Here is a 14,312-nt window from a genome sequence, read left to right as displayed (position 1 = left end):
GACTGATTTCGTAAAGCATGTGTACGAAAGAACCGAGATGAATGGATAGGCACACACTGAATTAGAATGTGTTTAGATACAATACAAAGCGGCGTCGTCAACAGCCGCTAATACCGACTGTTTCCGTCTCTGCACATTGCATCTGATTAAGTTTAATACAGAGTACTTTTGTACTTACAAGACGGCGCACTTGTTGTAACGAGTTAAGAAGAGAGAACACCACAATCTTACTCGCCACTTGTTGTCCTTGACTAATTAACTGTATCGTGTATATAAGCTGCATAGTAAGATATGGTTGCGAGTACGAGTATAGTACGATCTCGTAAGAAAGTTAGTATCTCGCCATCTATGGTGTAATCTTTTAATACACATTCTAAAAATCCTTTTGTTCGATTTTTGCGACATTTTAAAGTCGACCTAGAAAACCATAGCAGAATCCGTTATTAGAATAATGATTAGTTAATACAAGCATATAACTTACTCCACACTTATAGTACTCTAGATTTAGGTGGCCGGCTTGATTCTACAGGCTATGTGTGATACTAATAATGATAGACGTCATGATCCTCTATATGCTATCTAATTTTTGCTTAGCATTTAAGCCATAAGCCTACGGCTTACTGTCACTCGTACTCAATATTCACTGCATGTAAGACTTACTAAATATGTAAAAATCAAGTCTAGTTTATGTTATAGCCTTCTAGGTATACAGGAAGACGAGAAGTGTAGAAGAGTACGATATGTAGCTATAATTGGCCAAAACGAATTAGTTGACGGAGTATTGGCAGTATAGTATTCCGTACTGTTATATTATTGGTCAGTGGGTGTGCACCTCTGAGCCACCGACTTGTGTAAGCTTCCCTATTAAGCAGGTAGATACTCGTAGACACCCTGTACAGTACGACAAGATCTTTCCACCACACTCAAACGGCAGTACTTTATTCCGACACTGGTTTTCGCCCGACTTCTACTCCGTAGGACTCCCTAGTATGAATCACGTGGGATACGTACGAGACTCGTATCTTTGAGTTTTTCGACGACTTCTTTGTACTGGTGCTGTTTGAGTCAAAGTACTCGTAACGAGGGCCAGATATACGAGCATCGGGCCTGTCCCAGCTATTGTCCTAGTGCGATCTGAAGTTGGGTTTCAGCTTCGGTGGCAGATACCACCATATAGATACTACTTTAGATGGCATTTTTTCGTCGTTGGAGACTGATTGGAGTTGCAGATATGACAAGTGGTGATATGCTCTGATTCATTCAAATGATGGAAGAATATGCCTGCTGAGCCACCCCCAGACAAACTACACAGCAAAATATATAGTAGGCTTAAACGTAATTGCATGTACGGGTACATACATGATGGGGTAAGAAACGGAACGGGGGCGGATAAGAGGACGAATGAGAGGACGAACAAGAGGACGGGAAAGGGGAAGGGGGTAGAAAAAAAACACACACAGAGGGGCGTGGGGCATATCAGAATACGTGTGCGAAACGTGGGACATTTCATCAAACCAACAGACTTCCCATCGTGTTTATTTATTTCAGTTGACAATAGAACTCCGGAAATCGCCTGTTGCCAGATTGTTGCACTGCAGACCTCTTTCATATACAAGAACGAAACAGCTCGTAAGTTGACTCCTGGGTATATGCGTCGGCGATCCATGTCTGACATGACCGTATTTAGGTGCTGGCTCGAATCTTGTTTTTAGGACTGTGGTGGTGTCCGCCTAGGGAATTTTTGGTCAACGATGGCTATAACCTGATTTAGGTCATTGTTGCGGTTGTCTGCGCCATCTTTCAAGGCCGGCGGGTACGACACTGGAGCCTCGTCTCGCCTGCTGAAAAGAAGTCCATGGACACCGTCCGTCCTGGTGCTTGAACTGCACAAAGCTGCGGTCAGTCATTCGATTCTTGTTCAAACGAGCGGTTGCTAGACTGTAACCACACGAGACACCCTTTATCGTCCTTTTTTTTTAAAAAATTATCCCCTACCAACTCTCTTTGGAATAAGTTTCATTGTTCACGTACTCTCTGTAATGCGTTTCTCCCCCCCAAGAGCCGGTAGACTTGGTGCCGTTGTTCACGGAACTGGTATCATCATTTGTGGGTGTAGGAGCCATGGTGATAAAATTCTATGAAAAATCGTTCAAACTGTTGTTTTTGTCAAGTTTCTTTTTTTGATTATGAAACGAAGCCTCAAATCGAAATAACGAGAAGGCGAAGAACTCCTTTGAAATAACTTGCAACAAGGCAGCCATTATTTATCAAGCCTAGGCCGACTGCTGTGGATCCAACTGGCTTGCTAGGTTCAGGCGAAGGTGCCAAGGGAGCTTGGACCGGCTTCATGGGGAATGCCTGATCAAGGGCAGTGCTCTGCTTTTGGGCGAGGCGAGGCGTATTCGGCTTCAAGGAAAGGCGAATCGGGCTCTAATGGAGCGGCTTTGCTAGACGGCGGTCATCAAAGAAAGATGGGTAAGGTATTGACTGTGGCTGTGAGGGGAACCGGATAAGGGTGACGAAAACCAAGCGAACTGGGGGCAAACCTAAGGGATCGTTTGGATGCCTAAAAACTCGAGGCACACCTCTGGCAATGGATTTAAGACTGATGAGGTGACAGACAAGGAGATAGCTAACACTTCCGACATATTCTTTTGCATTGATGGATGATAGACAGCGATGATGTTGCGAGCAGTTCGATGGTAGGGAGGATGGCCCAGAGGTAGTGTTGTCGGACAATCTGGACTGGGGAAGGGGCGGTCGGGTATCGCTGGACTTCTGGTCGAACAATATACAAGCAGAGCCGAAGCAAGTCGGGCACGACAGGTACTCAAGGACCCCGAGACGTGGCAGGAAATCCATTGCGGTAAGTGGCATCGGTGTATGGCGTCGGTGAGGGCGGCAATGTCTTGTTGACCTAGAGTGAAGTCAAAAGGCGCCAAAAAAGCCGACACTCAATTGGAAAATCAAAACAAAATCAAATTCATGACCGGATAGAGCAAATAATCAAAGGAGATGATTAAATCGAAGAGCTCTACTTTCTCCATCTTTTAACGCGAGAAATAACCAACTCAGGCAGGGGGAAGGGGTTAAAAGAAGAGACAAGAACAATGATATTAGGATATGGTTTCGAAAGAGAGAAAGAGAAGGAGAAGATCAGATCGACATGAGAAAGAAAGGAAGGTCCAGGATAAAAATGGCGGGCGGCAAGGCATATGTCTCTCCAGGCAAAGCCAGTCTGGCTCGCTGCTCTGCCATACATAATACGACACACAAAGCGCGACATTGCTATCCCTCATTTGGAGATGGGCAGGGCCAGCTGAATGCAGCCTCCCCAAAGCAGCAAGAAGAGCACTACGACCAATATTACGACAGACACGGCAGACTCCAAACCCCGAGGCAAATGGGGTAACGAAACCGGTTCGGGTAGGGAAGACCCGGAAGGCAAGGCTGGTTGCAAAAGCACCAGCAGGTCTGATGCAAAAACAAACCCCCGTCTCCAGATATTTGAAAATAAGAGGGCAGGATATTTTTCAGCGACCAGCAGACGGGATGCCCATGAGTACGGAGTACTCTGTAGACGGAAAAGGCTACAGCTGTGAGGTCAAGGAGATCGGCCTTCCCTTTCAGGCTGCAGGCAGGCGCCCTACCGGTTAAAGCAGCCATTCCGTGTCCCGCCTTTCTCGTTTTTCCTCAGCCTTTCTACTCCTTCAACATCCCTTGCCGCAAACGGCACGCACTATTCTACCCTCTGCACATGCGAAGTATGCCAGCGCCTTGTCCAGAGATAACACTTGCGCCCCACCGGGCGTATGTACCAGCGGCTCTGCAGAGCCCTATGACAACCTTTTGCTTCTCGTCCCATCTCTGCAGAACTAACTCTGCAGAGGCTCTGCCAAAGCAAGCTTAAGTTTGGGAGAATCCCCATCCTCATTTATCATTTTCCTATGGTAATCGCTGTCTACTGCGGTTCGTCTCCGCTGGAAACAACTACTCGTAATTACGGAGCACAGAGGATAAAAAAGGATGCAACTGTGGCTTTCGCTATTGGTGTGCCGAACAGTGCAGTAGTGCGTTGATGTGCAGAAAAGAGGGGCGGATTTGATCAGGCAACTGCGCTAACTATATACGGAATGGGTTAACAGAGCAGGTTCGCTTTTTGCCAGCGCCCTTCTTTTCACAGCAAATACTTGCAAAAGCAAATACTTGCAAACCTAGCCGCACCTCTAACAAAAGGCGCACGATGTAAGATAATCATGACCTGCTTCACGGTCTTCTCATTAAAGGTAAATTGTTATGCACTACTATTTTGTGCATGGTGCACTGCGGCCGTGAGACCTCTGCACAGTGACTTATATGGTCACGTGCAACACAAAGCTCGCTTCTCATACGGTCTACTCTGTACTCTGTAGTTACTGACCTTTATTTTGGGGTGATTTTACAATGTGCAGATTTTGTAACACCGAGACAACCCATTTATCTGCTATTAGGAGCCCCATGGTCTACCGCTTAATGGAAATGTGATCAAGCACTGAGTCCGTTGACTTGATGTTCAAGTTTGCGGAGTAAGCCAGCGACTCCATATCTGACAGATTTATATCATCGTCCTCATCGTCTTGGCCACCTTCGTCATCCTCCTTTCCCCTTGCAATACTTTTGTCGGCAGCATACTCACCTACAGAGAAAAGGTGAGTATTCTTGTCGTAGACGATATTTGTTGAAAATTTTGTCAAGCGAACTGCCAGCCAGAGAATCCTCTCCTTCCGTATCTTTGTCATCGCAGGCGTCTCCATCAGTCTCTCACCGTCGTCCACAGCACCGAAATCACCAAACCAGCCCCTGGGAAATGTATTTTGTGCATAGATCATTCCACGATGCTTCCAATCCTCAGGGAGTGGCCTCTCCTCCACACTCCGTGGCCGCGGCGGTTCTGCAATCGTAGGAGTTGGTGCATCCGTTGCTTTCACTTCTGATGCGCCCGACAAGGCTCTAGGCCCCGTCTCAGAGTTGTTTGGCGTAGAAGTCTCGGGCGTCCGGCCCGGGATTTGTCTCGGGTGTACCTCCACGTTGTCATTACTACCCGAAGGAGCAATCATGACAGTATCCATCTCCAAACGCTCATACTGGTTATAGGTGCCGATCAAGTCATTGAGATAATCAACCAGAAGCGCCCAATCCACATGGCGTTCCAGGCAAATCATAGCACCGGGAAGCTGTGCCATTTCTACTAGCCACACCAGACGCGCATGTATGTAACCATATAAGGATTCTACACCAAAGCGTGAAAATATAATGCGGTCTGTGCCTGTTGTCAGCGCTTGCGCTCGGCTCGGAGGTTCCGCAGACGAAGACTCCTCGATAGACCGCAAATCGGCATTGCTAGTTCCATCAATTGCATTTGTGCTGCTAGTCTTTGGCTGGCGTAAAAGCTTCATAAGAACGTTGTTGTCGGCTCCAAAGCCAAGCACTGCACATATGTTGATAATGGCAATGTAGACACCTGTCTCGATAAGGCTTTTTCCGCCAGTAGTGATGTGGCTGTCAAGAGCTTTCAAAAACTTCGCACTAATTGTCGCGAACGATGAGTTTGATTTTCCAGTGAAAAGGATGGCGTGGAGTGTAACGAATAGCACTTCGAGCTCAGAAACTCCGGCTGGAGGCTTGTTGTTAAGGATAGGGTCGAGAAGTGTCAGGATCGATTCGTTTGTAGAGGAGAACGGGACTGGGACGCAAAGACTTTTAAGGTACAAGTAGAGCTGGGTGACTATTTGGGGCCGTGCCAAGATGGCGAGATGATGATAGAGGCGGCCAGTTGTAGGAGCATGATTAGAGGCTATCGTATACCAGCCTGCGGAAACTTGTGTCCAAGTATCGCGGACTCTTTGATTGTCATCTTCAATAGCCATTCGGTAGCGGCTCAAATCGCCAAGGCATTCAACCCAGGTGTCTTCAAAGGCAGGCACAGTCTCGTAAAGCAGCGCCATCATCGAGTAAGCCAAATAAATAAAAGTGATCATATGCTCCTGAGAGTCTGGGAGCCGGTGGCGCAGAAGTTCGAGGAAACTGTGAATTCCGTGGCGCCACATTCTTGCTGGCATTGCATACTTAACAGCTAGTCGTCGCAATGCCGGAGATGCAGATGGATGTTGTGAGGCCAGCATGAAGTCATGGTGCTCGTGCAAGAGTGTGCGGTGCAAGGTGATCAACGCTTGCCATTGCTCGTCGGTGAACTTTGTCTGCGGATTGCTCCCGACGCCACCCTTTTCCGAGTCGACTTCGATACATTTTGTTTCCACCATGACTAATCCGACGTAGATCCCTTTGACTTCGTTGACGAGTTGTGATAGTGATATGGGACGCGTCTCTGGCTGCAGCTCTATATTCATGCTGGAGCGATCCTTTGCATCGGACCGCTGGATTTCCGACCCTGACGTTGCATCCTCAGCGGAAGATCTTGGTTCCATAGGCGTTTGGCCTATACCTTGCTTAAGTTTATCGAAGCTTGACGCTCCTTTTGACTGTAATCCATCCTGTGCAGGACACAGCGGCATTTTTGCGACAGGCTGTATTTTCTCAGTCAAGGTTCGTTGTCTTTCCACACTTTTGTCACTACCTGACTTCGCGTCGCCGCTCTCTTCCCGGTCGTGGCGCTGACCCCCCCCAGAATCATTTGTGATGCAAGTCAAGCCTGCAGCGGGTGTGTCTTTGTCTGTTCGGGCATTCTGTGCTTCTATGTCCGCCGGTGTAGCGGGTCTGCCACTACTTTGTGCCATAAAATTTGCTCTTGCCGTTGAGGGCGGTGAGGAAGGTCTTGGATATTGTTCGTGCTCTGATTCGAGATTGGGCTCCTGAGGTTCTGACTGCAAGGGCGGCAAATTTGGCATACCCATGCTGTAGGTGTTTTCTACTATAGTGCTGCTGCTATTGGGAGGAGGTTCTGCTTCCTGAGATTTGTGCCTTTTACCGTCAAGTACAGTAGTAACAGCCGGTTCAAGCGGTGCGTGTCGTTTCTGGGGACTATGTTTTTGTTAGGTTAATAAAACCCCACATATAGAGAGGAGGTAAAGTGGGATGATATTACATAGGCCCCGAGCGAGTTGCGGGATTCTGGATCGACCGGCGTTCGGCCGGTACGTCCATTTAAGTATTGCTTTGGCTAGGCAGGAGCTTCTGTTTCCGGAGGCTTGGGCGTTTTAATGTCGAGAATCGGAGTAGCAGTCGGCGGTAGCGGTGCGTGTCGTTTTCAAGTGACTGTGATTTCATGAAGGCAAACCAAATTCGCCAAAGAGATGAGGCGAAGTTGAAAATAAACAACTGGGATGATAAAATCGTTGATGTGATAGCGGCGTCCTGCCGTTTCGTCTATTTATCTCTGGCCCTGCGAGAAAGAATAAAAAATATAATGTTCGACGAAATCGTACTCTGCCGCTCTGATCGAGGAGTTCATGAATGCTTCAGGTAGTAACATCGACGGGTTACGGGTTAAGTACTACGCTAGGCTCTGCGGCTCTTAAATTGTAGTTCGCAAATTGCGAACCCGATATCTCAGTATTTCCGTACGAAAATTACACCGTCTTAGCCCGCGCTTTAATTTCTGTCAAGCATTGGAATCCGCCACACTGTGGCCCTTCCGCCCCACTTGGCCGTACTGGGCTGTGATTGGTCAGAAGGCACAAAAGCGGGGCATTCCACTAGTATTAATACGGAGCCCTAGAAGGGTCGCGATGTATCTTCACACAAGTCTATTTTACTTTAATACACTGAGACCTATGCACCACCCCAAAAATGCCTTTTCTGGCGAGGCAAAACCCAATCCAACACCGTATAATCCTTCACAATCGACCTGTCCTTACTTAGCATTGGTGCCTTGGCTCGGGATAAAGGGAAGGCTGGGAGGCGAACTCGGGTGGTTTGCTTACCTGCGAACGCCATAAAACTTTCCTTCGCCTATGTAATCTCACTTCCGCCACTTACAAGACTGCAATGTTTGAGCGGCTAAAAGCAAACGAGGAAATGACGAAGAGACTTGGACGGGACAAGTTCAAGATGGCGAGGGCTTCAATGGTGGTTATATAGAAAATTCTTAGAGAGTGCGCCGTACGAAAAACATAAGAAAGTATTACTCCGTACTCCGTATTAGATTGGACCCCGCTTAAATTTAATATAGCCATCAACGAAGCAGACTTGCAAGCTTCAATCTGTCCATAAACTAATTCTTGTCGTACTTGCAGCGACCAAACCCAAATTCGCCCTTCAACCGATGGATCACCACGGCCGATAGACGGATTCCATCACGACGAAACCATCGACGCAGACGAGCCGGATGACAGCGACGATGCTACGGTCCGTTTTCCTCGCCGCTTTAGTGGCATTGCCATCTGTGCATGCGACCTACCGAGACGAGGTGGGCGACATCGACTTCCAATATGACTTGGTCGGCGTGCCGCAGGAGCAGCAGACCTTTTTCCACCGTCCGCGACCGGACGACCGGGCCAGCCTGCTGTACACGCTGAGCGATGTGGGTGTTCTCGGGGCCGTGAACCCGGGCAGCGGCGCGTTAGTGTGGCGACATCTGCTGGAGGACGAGAGCGACGAGAGCTACGATGCCACGACGACGGCGACGACGGGCAAGACATACACACAAGCGTCTGGGCATGGCCGGCTGGCGGCAGTTGATGGCGAGGGCTGGCTGGCGGCCGGACTGGGCAGCTCCGTGCACGCCTGGGCAGCTCTTTCTGGCCGTTCGCTTTGGTGGATGGATTTTGCTGGAGAGCTGGTCGGCCTGGATGTGGTGGCCGGCGCAGCCGATACGGCAGCCTCCATCTTGGCGCTTTTCCGCGAGGACGGGCCGGCCAGCACGGCGACAGTGCTCCGACAACTCAGCAGCGACGACGGCCGTGTATTGTGGGAGATCCGCGACGCAACGCCGGCCGGCATCAGCCAGCCGCTACAGGTGGTGGCCGCCTCGGATGGCCGCGCCTTCGTCATCAGCCTGCACAGCAGCGCTGGCCTGCGGGCCGTCGCCGTCGACCTGCAGACAGGCCGCCGCCTGGACGACTTCGTGTTGGGCGCCCGCTCCGGCGCCGACGACCTGCGCTCGCCAGCTGACGTGCTCTTCATCGGTGGCCCGGCCGCATTGCCCTTTGTCGCCTGGACTGACAGCGCGCGCTCCAAGCTACGCGTCAGCTGCTTGCTCTCTACCAAGCCGCAGAAGCACGAGTTTGCCCTGCCGACAGACTCAGCTGAAGTCATCATTCGGACGCCTCGCAGCTTGCCCAAATCGGCATCTTTGGCTTTTGTCGTCCACACACGGACAGAGGCGAAAGCTGAAAGTGGCGCCCTATTCCATAGCGGGCAGGTCTACAAGCTTGATCCCACATCAAAGTCGGTGGCAAAAACTCATGAGTTGCCACCTGCATCTGGCCCAGGCGCATTTGCCATCGGCCTCGCCTCCAGAGATGCAGAGACTATATACATTACCCGCATCGGGAACTCCGAGATGTCACTTACGAGCTCAGCCTCGCCTTCTATTTTGGGATCTTGGCCAATTACAGACAGCCGTATCCACGCGTTTAATTCGGCTGTGTCCGAGATAGTCACTAAGCCAGCTGGCGACGGCAGCATCAGCTTCGCAGTTCGTGCGGCTGTCTGCACTGATACGGACGATTGGGTTCTGCTGCGCAATGGTCAGCTGGCTTGGTCGCGGCCTGAGGGTCTCACCGGTGCTTTGGCTGCAGCTCTCGCTGACCGACCGGAGTCAGAGCAGCTGGTGCGGGCTCTCGAACAAGAGGCTCACAGCAACCCGCTTGCCGCGTACATTCACCGTGTGCGGCGTCACATCGATGACCTCGAGCATCTGCCGGCCTATCTGCAGACGACGGCGCAGCGAATCATCAGCAACATCCTGGGCAGCAGCAGCGACAGCAGTGTTCCTTCGTCCGAGCCAGACTCGTTTGGCTTCCACAAGATTGCCGTTCTAGCGACCAAGCGCGGCCGCCTCTACGGTCTCGATGCAGCCAGTCCAGGCACGATCCAATGGACCAAGAAGGCAGTCGATTTGGCGCCTGGGGCCACCTGGGCCGTTCGGCGTATCCACGTGGACGAGGCCCGGGGTGTGGCCACAGTCTTTGGCCAGACCGCCGCCCTGTCGGTGGCCGTGTACACAGAGACGGGCGAGGCCGCCGAGTCGTTGTCCTTGCAGATGCTGGAGGCCGCCGAGAAAGACGCCGAGATTGTAAGCACCGCGCCCGTGACCAGCGCTGCCGGGTCGTGGGAGCTGGCCGTGCTGCGCGGCGGCAAGGTGGCCGGTGGTGATGGTATCCCTTTAGAGCACTGTCCACGGGAGACCATCGTCGTGCGTGTTGGACAGCAGTTGCAGGGTATTCGTTTCGTGGTACGAGCGGCGACATCGAAGTGCATTCCGGAAGTCACGTGGACCTTTGTTACACCAGCTGGCCGAATTGCCGATATCGCAGTTCGGCCGGCTCATGACCCTGTCGCATCGATCGGACGGGTGTTGGGCGACCGCCGTGTGCTGTACAAGTACCTGAACCCGAACCTTGCCGTCGTGGCCTCCGTCGATGAGGCTGCTGCCACGTTGACGACGTATCTCCTGGACACCGTGTCGGGACAGGTTGTCGCTGCGGCAACGCATCTCGGCGTCGACGGCGGGAAGCCGGTTGAATGTCTGCTGTTTGAAAACACGTTTATGTGCACCTTCTTTGCCGACTATCGCGTCGACGACAGCGCAAACATCGCCGCCACCATCAAGGGCTACCACCTGACCGTCAGCGACCTGTACGAGTCGCTGGAGCCAAACGAGCGCGGCTGGGGAGCGGCGGCAGCAGCGGTGCGTCACAGCAGCAGCAGCAACGAGACCGCTGCCTGGTTCTCCTCCTCGCTCGAGCCCGTCGAGGCCGAAGAAGGCGCCGCTGCCGTCGCCACAACGCTCGAGCCCGCCGTCGTCTCGCAGACCTGGGTCGTCGGTGCTCGGCTGCGCGCCCTGGCCGTCTCGCAGACCCGCCAAGGCATCACCGTCCGGCAGGTTTTAGCCTATCTGCCCGGAACACACGGCGTGCTGGGGCTTCCGCGTGTTGGCGCTTTCCTGGACGCTCGTCGTCCCGTCGGTCGCGATCCCACGCCCGCCGAACTCGAGGAGGGCCTTACCCGCTATGCCCCTGCTTTCGAGGTTGATCCGCGCCTTGTCGTCTCGCACGAGCGCGACGTCGTGGGCATCCGTGCCATTGTTGCCGCGCCCACACATGTCGAGAGCACCAGCGTGGTCCTGGCCTTTGGCCGAGTCGATGTCTTTGGCACCCGCGTCGCTCCTAGCCTCACCTTTGATCTGCTCGACAAGAGCTTCGGAAAGGCCTCTATGCTGGCTACTGTCGCCGCCCTGGCAGTCGGTGTTGCTGTTCTGCGGCCAATGGTGAGTTCAACCCCTGCTCTTGCTTTTTGTTTTGTTCTTGTGTTCCATACTAACCAGCACAGGTCACAAAGAAGCAGATCGACATGCGCTGGCAGGCACCCCTATGAGGAAAGATGGTCGAGTGCTGGAAATGAGGACAGGCAACCAAATAAGGAGAAAAAGAGCTGCAGTCACTTGGAGAAATTCTAACGGTATTACCGAATGCTTTTTTTCACGAGTCGATCTATGTCTATATTCTGACGTATCATATCATCGTGTCGTGTCGTGTTGTGTCGTGTCGGTCCTATTATGAGCCTCACTGCTCCTGCGGCAGCCCCATCCACACGAGATGGTCTGTCAGGCCCAGGTCTGTCCAGTGGGCGCGCTCGCGAGCGTCTCTGAGCCAGACCACGCCCAGCATGCCCAGTGCACCGGCGCCGGTGCCGTCCTGACCGCCGCGGCGCCGCGGGATCAGACACATCCACCGCGGCGTGAGGATCACGTTGTACGCGGCCGCCGAGCAGTCAGCTTCCAGGGCCTCCTCAGGATGACGGGCGCGATGGGCGCTGTGGGCGCTGCGCACACTTATCATGAGCCGCTCGTACGTCTGCTGGAGGCGTGGCGGATCGACGGAGTCCTCGTCGAGCCGAGCAATAAAATGCAGAAAGCGGACATGGGGCGCGACAGCTGTGTCGGAAGCTGACGCCGATACTGTCTCAGGAAACAGCACAAAGCCTGGGTCGGGCTCGGCAAACACCTGGACGTGCTTGTGGCCCTGGGATGCACCGCCTTCGTAACCACAGTTGTAGATCATCATGGGCCGGTGGCCGGCGGCGGCAACACGCTGCATGACGGCCCAACTAGCGGCCATGTCAATCAGGCCAAGGTCATCGCTCTGTGGTTTAAAGTGCTTTGTGTGAAGCACGTAATGGGGTCGAACCATGGCGTGAATGCTGAGCTCTAGAACATGATCGGCGCCTGGCTGCGCTACCACAAACCGAGGATCTGGGTCGACAAAGGGCCCTCCACGCCCGCGACGCTCAGGCGCATCGGCAGCGAGGACCGGTTTGCGGGCGATGGACGGCGAGATGCGAAAGTCGAACTGGGGGAGGATGAGAAGAGGAAGAGAGAAAGCATAGGGGATATGATGAGGAGAAGGAGAGAAGGAGAGAAGGAGAGAAGAGGGAGAGAAGAGAGAAGAGGGAAAGAAGAGAGAAGAGGGAAAGAAGAGAGAGAAGAAAGCAGAGAGTGAAAAGACAACCTACCGTGAAATCCTTATGTTGAACAAGTTCGCCCGCTGAGGGAAAATAAAAGAGGAGGCCCTGTTCGCGTAGTTTATCGAACCGCGCCGTGGCCGCCGCGTGCAGGTCGTCTGGCAGATCAATTTTGTCTGCCATTTTGGTCTACAGCCAACGTAGCGTGCTCTTGGCTGCTGTTGCGACAGTCGGGTTGGATGCAACAAAAAACGCAAATCTGGTCAGCGCCAATCAACCGATCTTGCAATTGCGGGGACTGTGCGACACGAATAGTGGCCCTCGCACCCGGTCAGGTGAAATGAGGCAAACAGGAGACGGCCTGTATTACGATACTTCATTTTCGGACTCCGTTCCAAAAATGCTGCTCAAGTCGGGTTTCTACCCTCGCATGGTTGCCGTTGTTCGAATCGATGCATCGAGAGAGTTTGCGGCATGCAGAGGCTTTCGAGCTAATTTGGTATAAGCGGAAGGAATGCAACGAGCGAGGAAGGTGTTTTTCAGAGAAAGGAGCGCAATTGGGGAAGGCGCGACATTCACGACTTTAAGGAAGCTGCGAGCTGCTGTTTGTTTCCTTGTTTCCTGTGCATCGATCGATGGTCGTGATGTCCACAACAACACAAAAACAACGACATGAACACGACACCATGACAATCTAGGCGTGCGCATCTCTCGTTCGTCCTCGTCGACCCTACAGCCTTGCTGTCTACTTTTTATACCGCTTCTCCCTTCTCTTCTCCTGCCTCTACCCCTCCACAGCCTCCTCCTGGCGCAGCTCGTCTCGCGCCATCATCAGCGCCTTGCCCAGGAGGTTCTGTCCCCAAAGGTCCCGGTTCAACATCGCGTTCGTCGCCCCAAAGCCGATGCCCCAGATGCGGTCCCGCGGCGCAGCTTCCGCCAGCAGCCGCGTACCCGTGCCCAGCAGCAGCCGCCGCCGCTTCGGGCTCTGGCCAAACTTGGCCGCGTTGCCGGCCGCCACCACCGCCAGCTTGACCTCATCCCAGGCCTCGTCCGTGAACCCGTGCACCTGTCGGCCCAGCTTCTTCTGCTCGCGCGGCGTCGCTGCCGCCAGGATCTGCCACGCCACTGCCGCGTCGCCAAAGCAGACCGCCTTGCAGTACATCATAAACTGCTCTGCCGCCGAGAAGGTGATCTCAGTGGCTGCGTCCGGACCAGCAATCGCGGCCACCTTGGCCACCGGCCGGCCCAGCACCGCAGCAATTCGCGCGTGCGGTACCGTAAAGGTTGCGCGCGCAAACTGGCTGAATTCGGCATACTCGCCCTCCTTGCCGCCATAGAAGAAGACGGGGTACTCCTCGTCGTCCTCCGCGACAAGCTGCTCCGCCATTGACTCGGCCTTGTACTTCACCTCTTTACTTATTCCAGGGCGTCTCCTGTCCAGGCTCTTTCTGAAGTGTTTGCTCTAATCCGACAGACCGGCACTCTATGTCTTCGATAAGGTACAGTCTTGCCTTTGCCGTATATCACAACTATCCCAGCTGTGTCGAGTATCAACCGTTGAGTAAGCGCAGAAGGGTAGCAAGATGATTTCGCAATGGTATACTTCTGACATTCCAATATCGATATACCATCTGACCAATCTCGCTTTATACGGTTCCTACATCAAGCAACAACGAGTCATATCTACCAAT

At 52.8% G+C, this 14,312-nt stretch overlaps 5 protein-coding genes across 5 annotated transcripts; 1 reads left to right on the top strand and 4 right to left on the bottom strand.

Moving 5' to 3' along the window:
• Nucleotides 1-1,708: 1,708 nt before the first annotated feature.
• Nucleotides 1,709-2,123, bottom strand: CMQ_2342 (uncharacterized protein; the record flags this gene model as incomplete). The annotated part of the gene is made up of 2 exons (XM_014316300.1): nucleotides 1,709-1,883; nucleotides 2,032-2,123. The coding sequence occupies 2 exons, from the start codon at nucleotides 2,121-2,123 to the stop codon at nucleotides 1,709-1,711; spliced, it is 267 nt and encodes an 88-aa protein (XP_014171775.1).
• Nucleotides 2,124-4,502: 2,379 nt separating this feature from the next.
• Nucleotides 4,503-6,464, bottom strand: CMQ_2277 (uncharacterized protein; the record flags this gene model as incomplete). The annotated part of the gene is made up of 1 exon (XM_014316235.1): nucleotides 4,503-6,464. The coding sequence occupies one exon, from the start codon at nucleotides 6,462-6,464 to the stop codon at nucleotides 4,503-4,505; it is 1,962 nt and encodes a 653-aa protein (XP_014171710.1).
• A 1,859-nt stretch (nucleotides 6,465-8,323) lies between these two features.
• Nucleotides 8,324-11,535, top strand: CMQ_2121 (duf1620 domain containing protein; the record flags this gene model as incomplete). The annotated part of the gene is made up of 2 exons (XM_014316079.1): nucleotides 8,324-11,428; nucleotides 11,491-11,535. 2 exons carry the CDS (start codon nucleotides 8,324-8,326, stop codon nucleotides 11,533-11,535), a joined length of 3,150 nt encoding a protein of 1,049 aa, XP_014171554.1.
• A 188-nt stretch (nucleotides 11,536-11,723) lies between these two features.
• CMQ_2126 (5-p-4-tetraphosphate phosphorylase) lies at nucleotides 11,724-12,804 on the bottom strand (the record flags this gene model as incomplete). Its single annotated transcript, XM_014316084.1, has 2 exons — nucleotides 11,724-12,509; nucleotides 12,673-12,804. The coding sequence occupies 2 exons, from the start codon at nucleotides 12,802-12,804 to the stop codon at nucleotides 11,724-11,726; spliced, it is 918 nt and encodes a 305-aa protein (XP_014171559.1).
• A 601-nt stretch (nucleotides 12,805-13,405) lies between these two features.
• Nucleotides 13,406-14,008, bottom strand: CMQ_2229 (uncharacterized protein; the record flags this gene model as incomplete). Its single annotated transcript, XM_014316187.1, has 1 exon — nucleotides 13,406-14,008. One exon carries the CDS (start codon nucleotides 14,006-14,008, stop codon nucleotides 13,406-13,408), a length of 603 nt encoding a protein of 200 aa, XP_014171662.1.
• Between the last annotated feature and the right edge of the window lie 304 nt (nucleotides 14,009-14,312).

The sequence above is a fragment of the Grosmannia clavigera genome, assembly GCF_000143105.1.
Source record: "Grosmannia clavigera kw1407 unplaced genomic scaffold GCSC_156, whole genome shotgun sequence".
Taxonomy (NCBI): Eukaryota; Fungi; Ascomycota; class Sordariomycetes; order Ophiostomatales; family Ophiostomataceae; genus Leptographium; species Leptographium clavigerum.
This window is presented reverse-complemented; position numbering and strand designations above follow the sequence as displayed.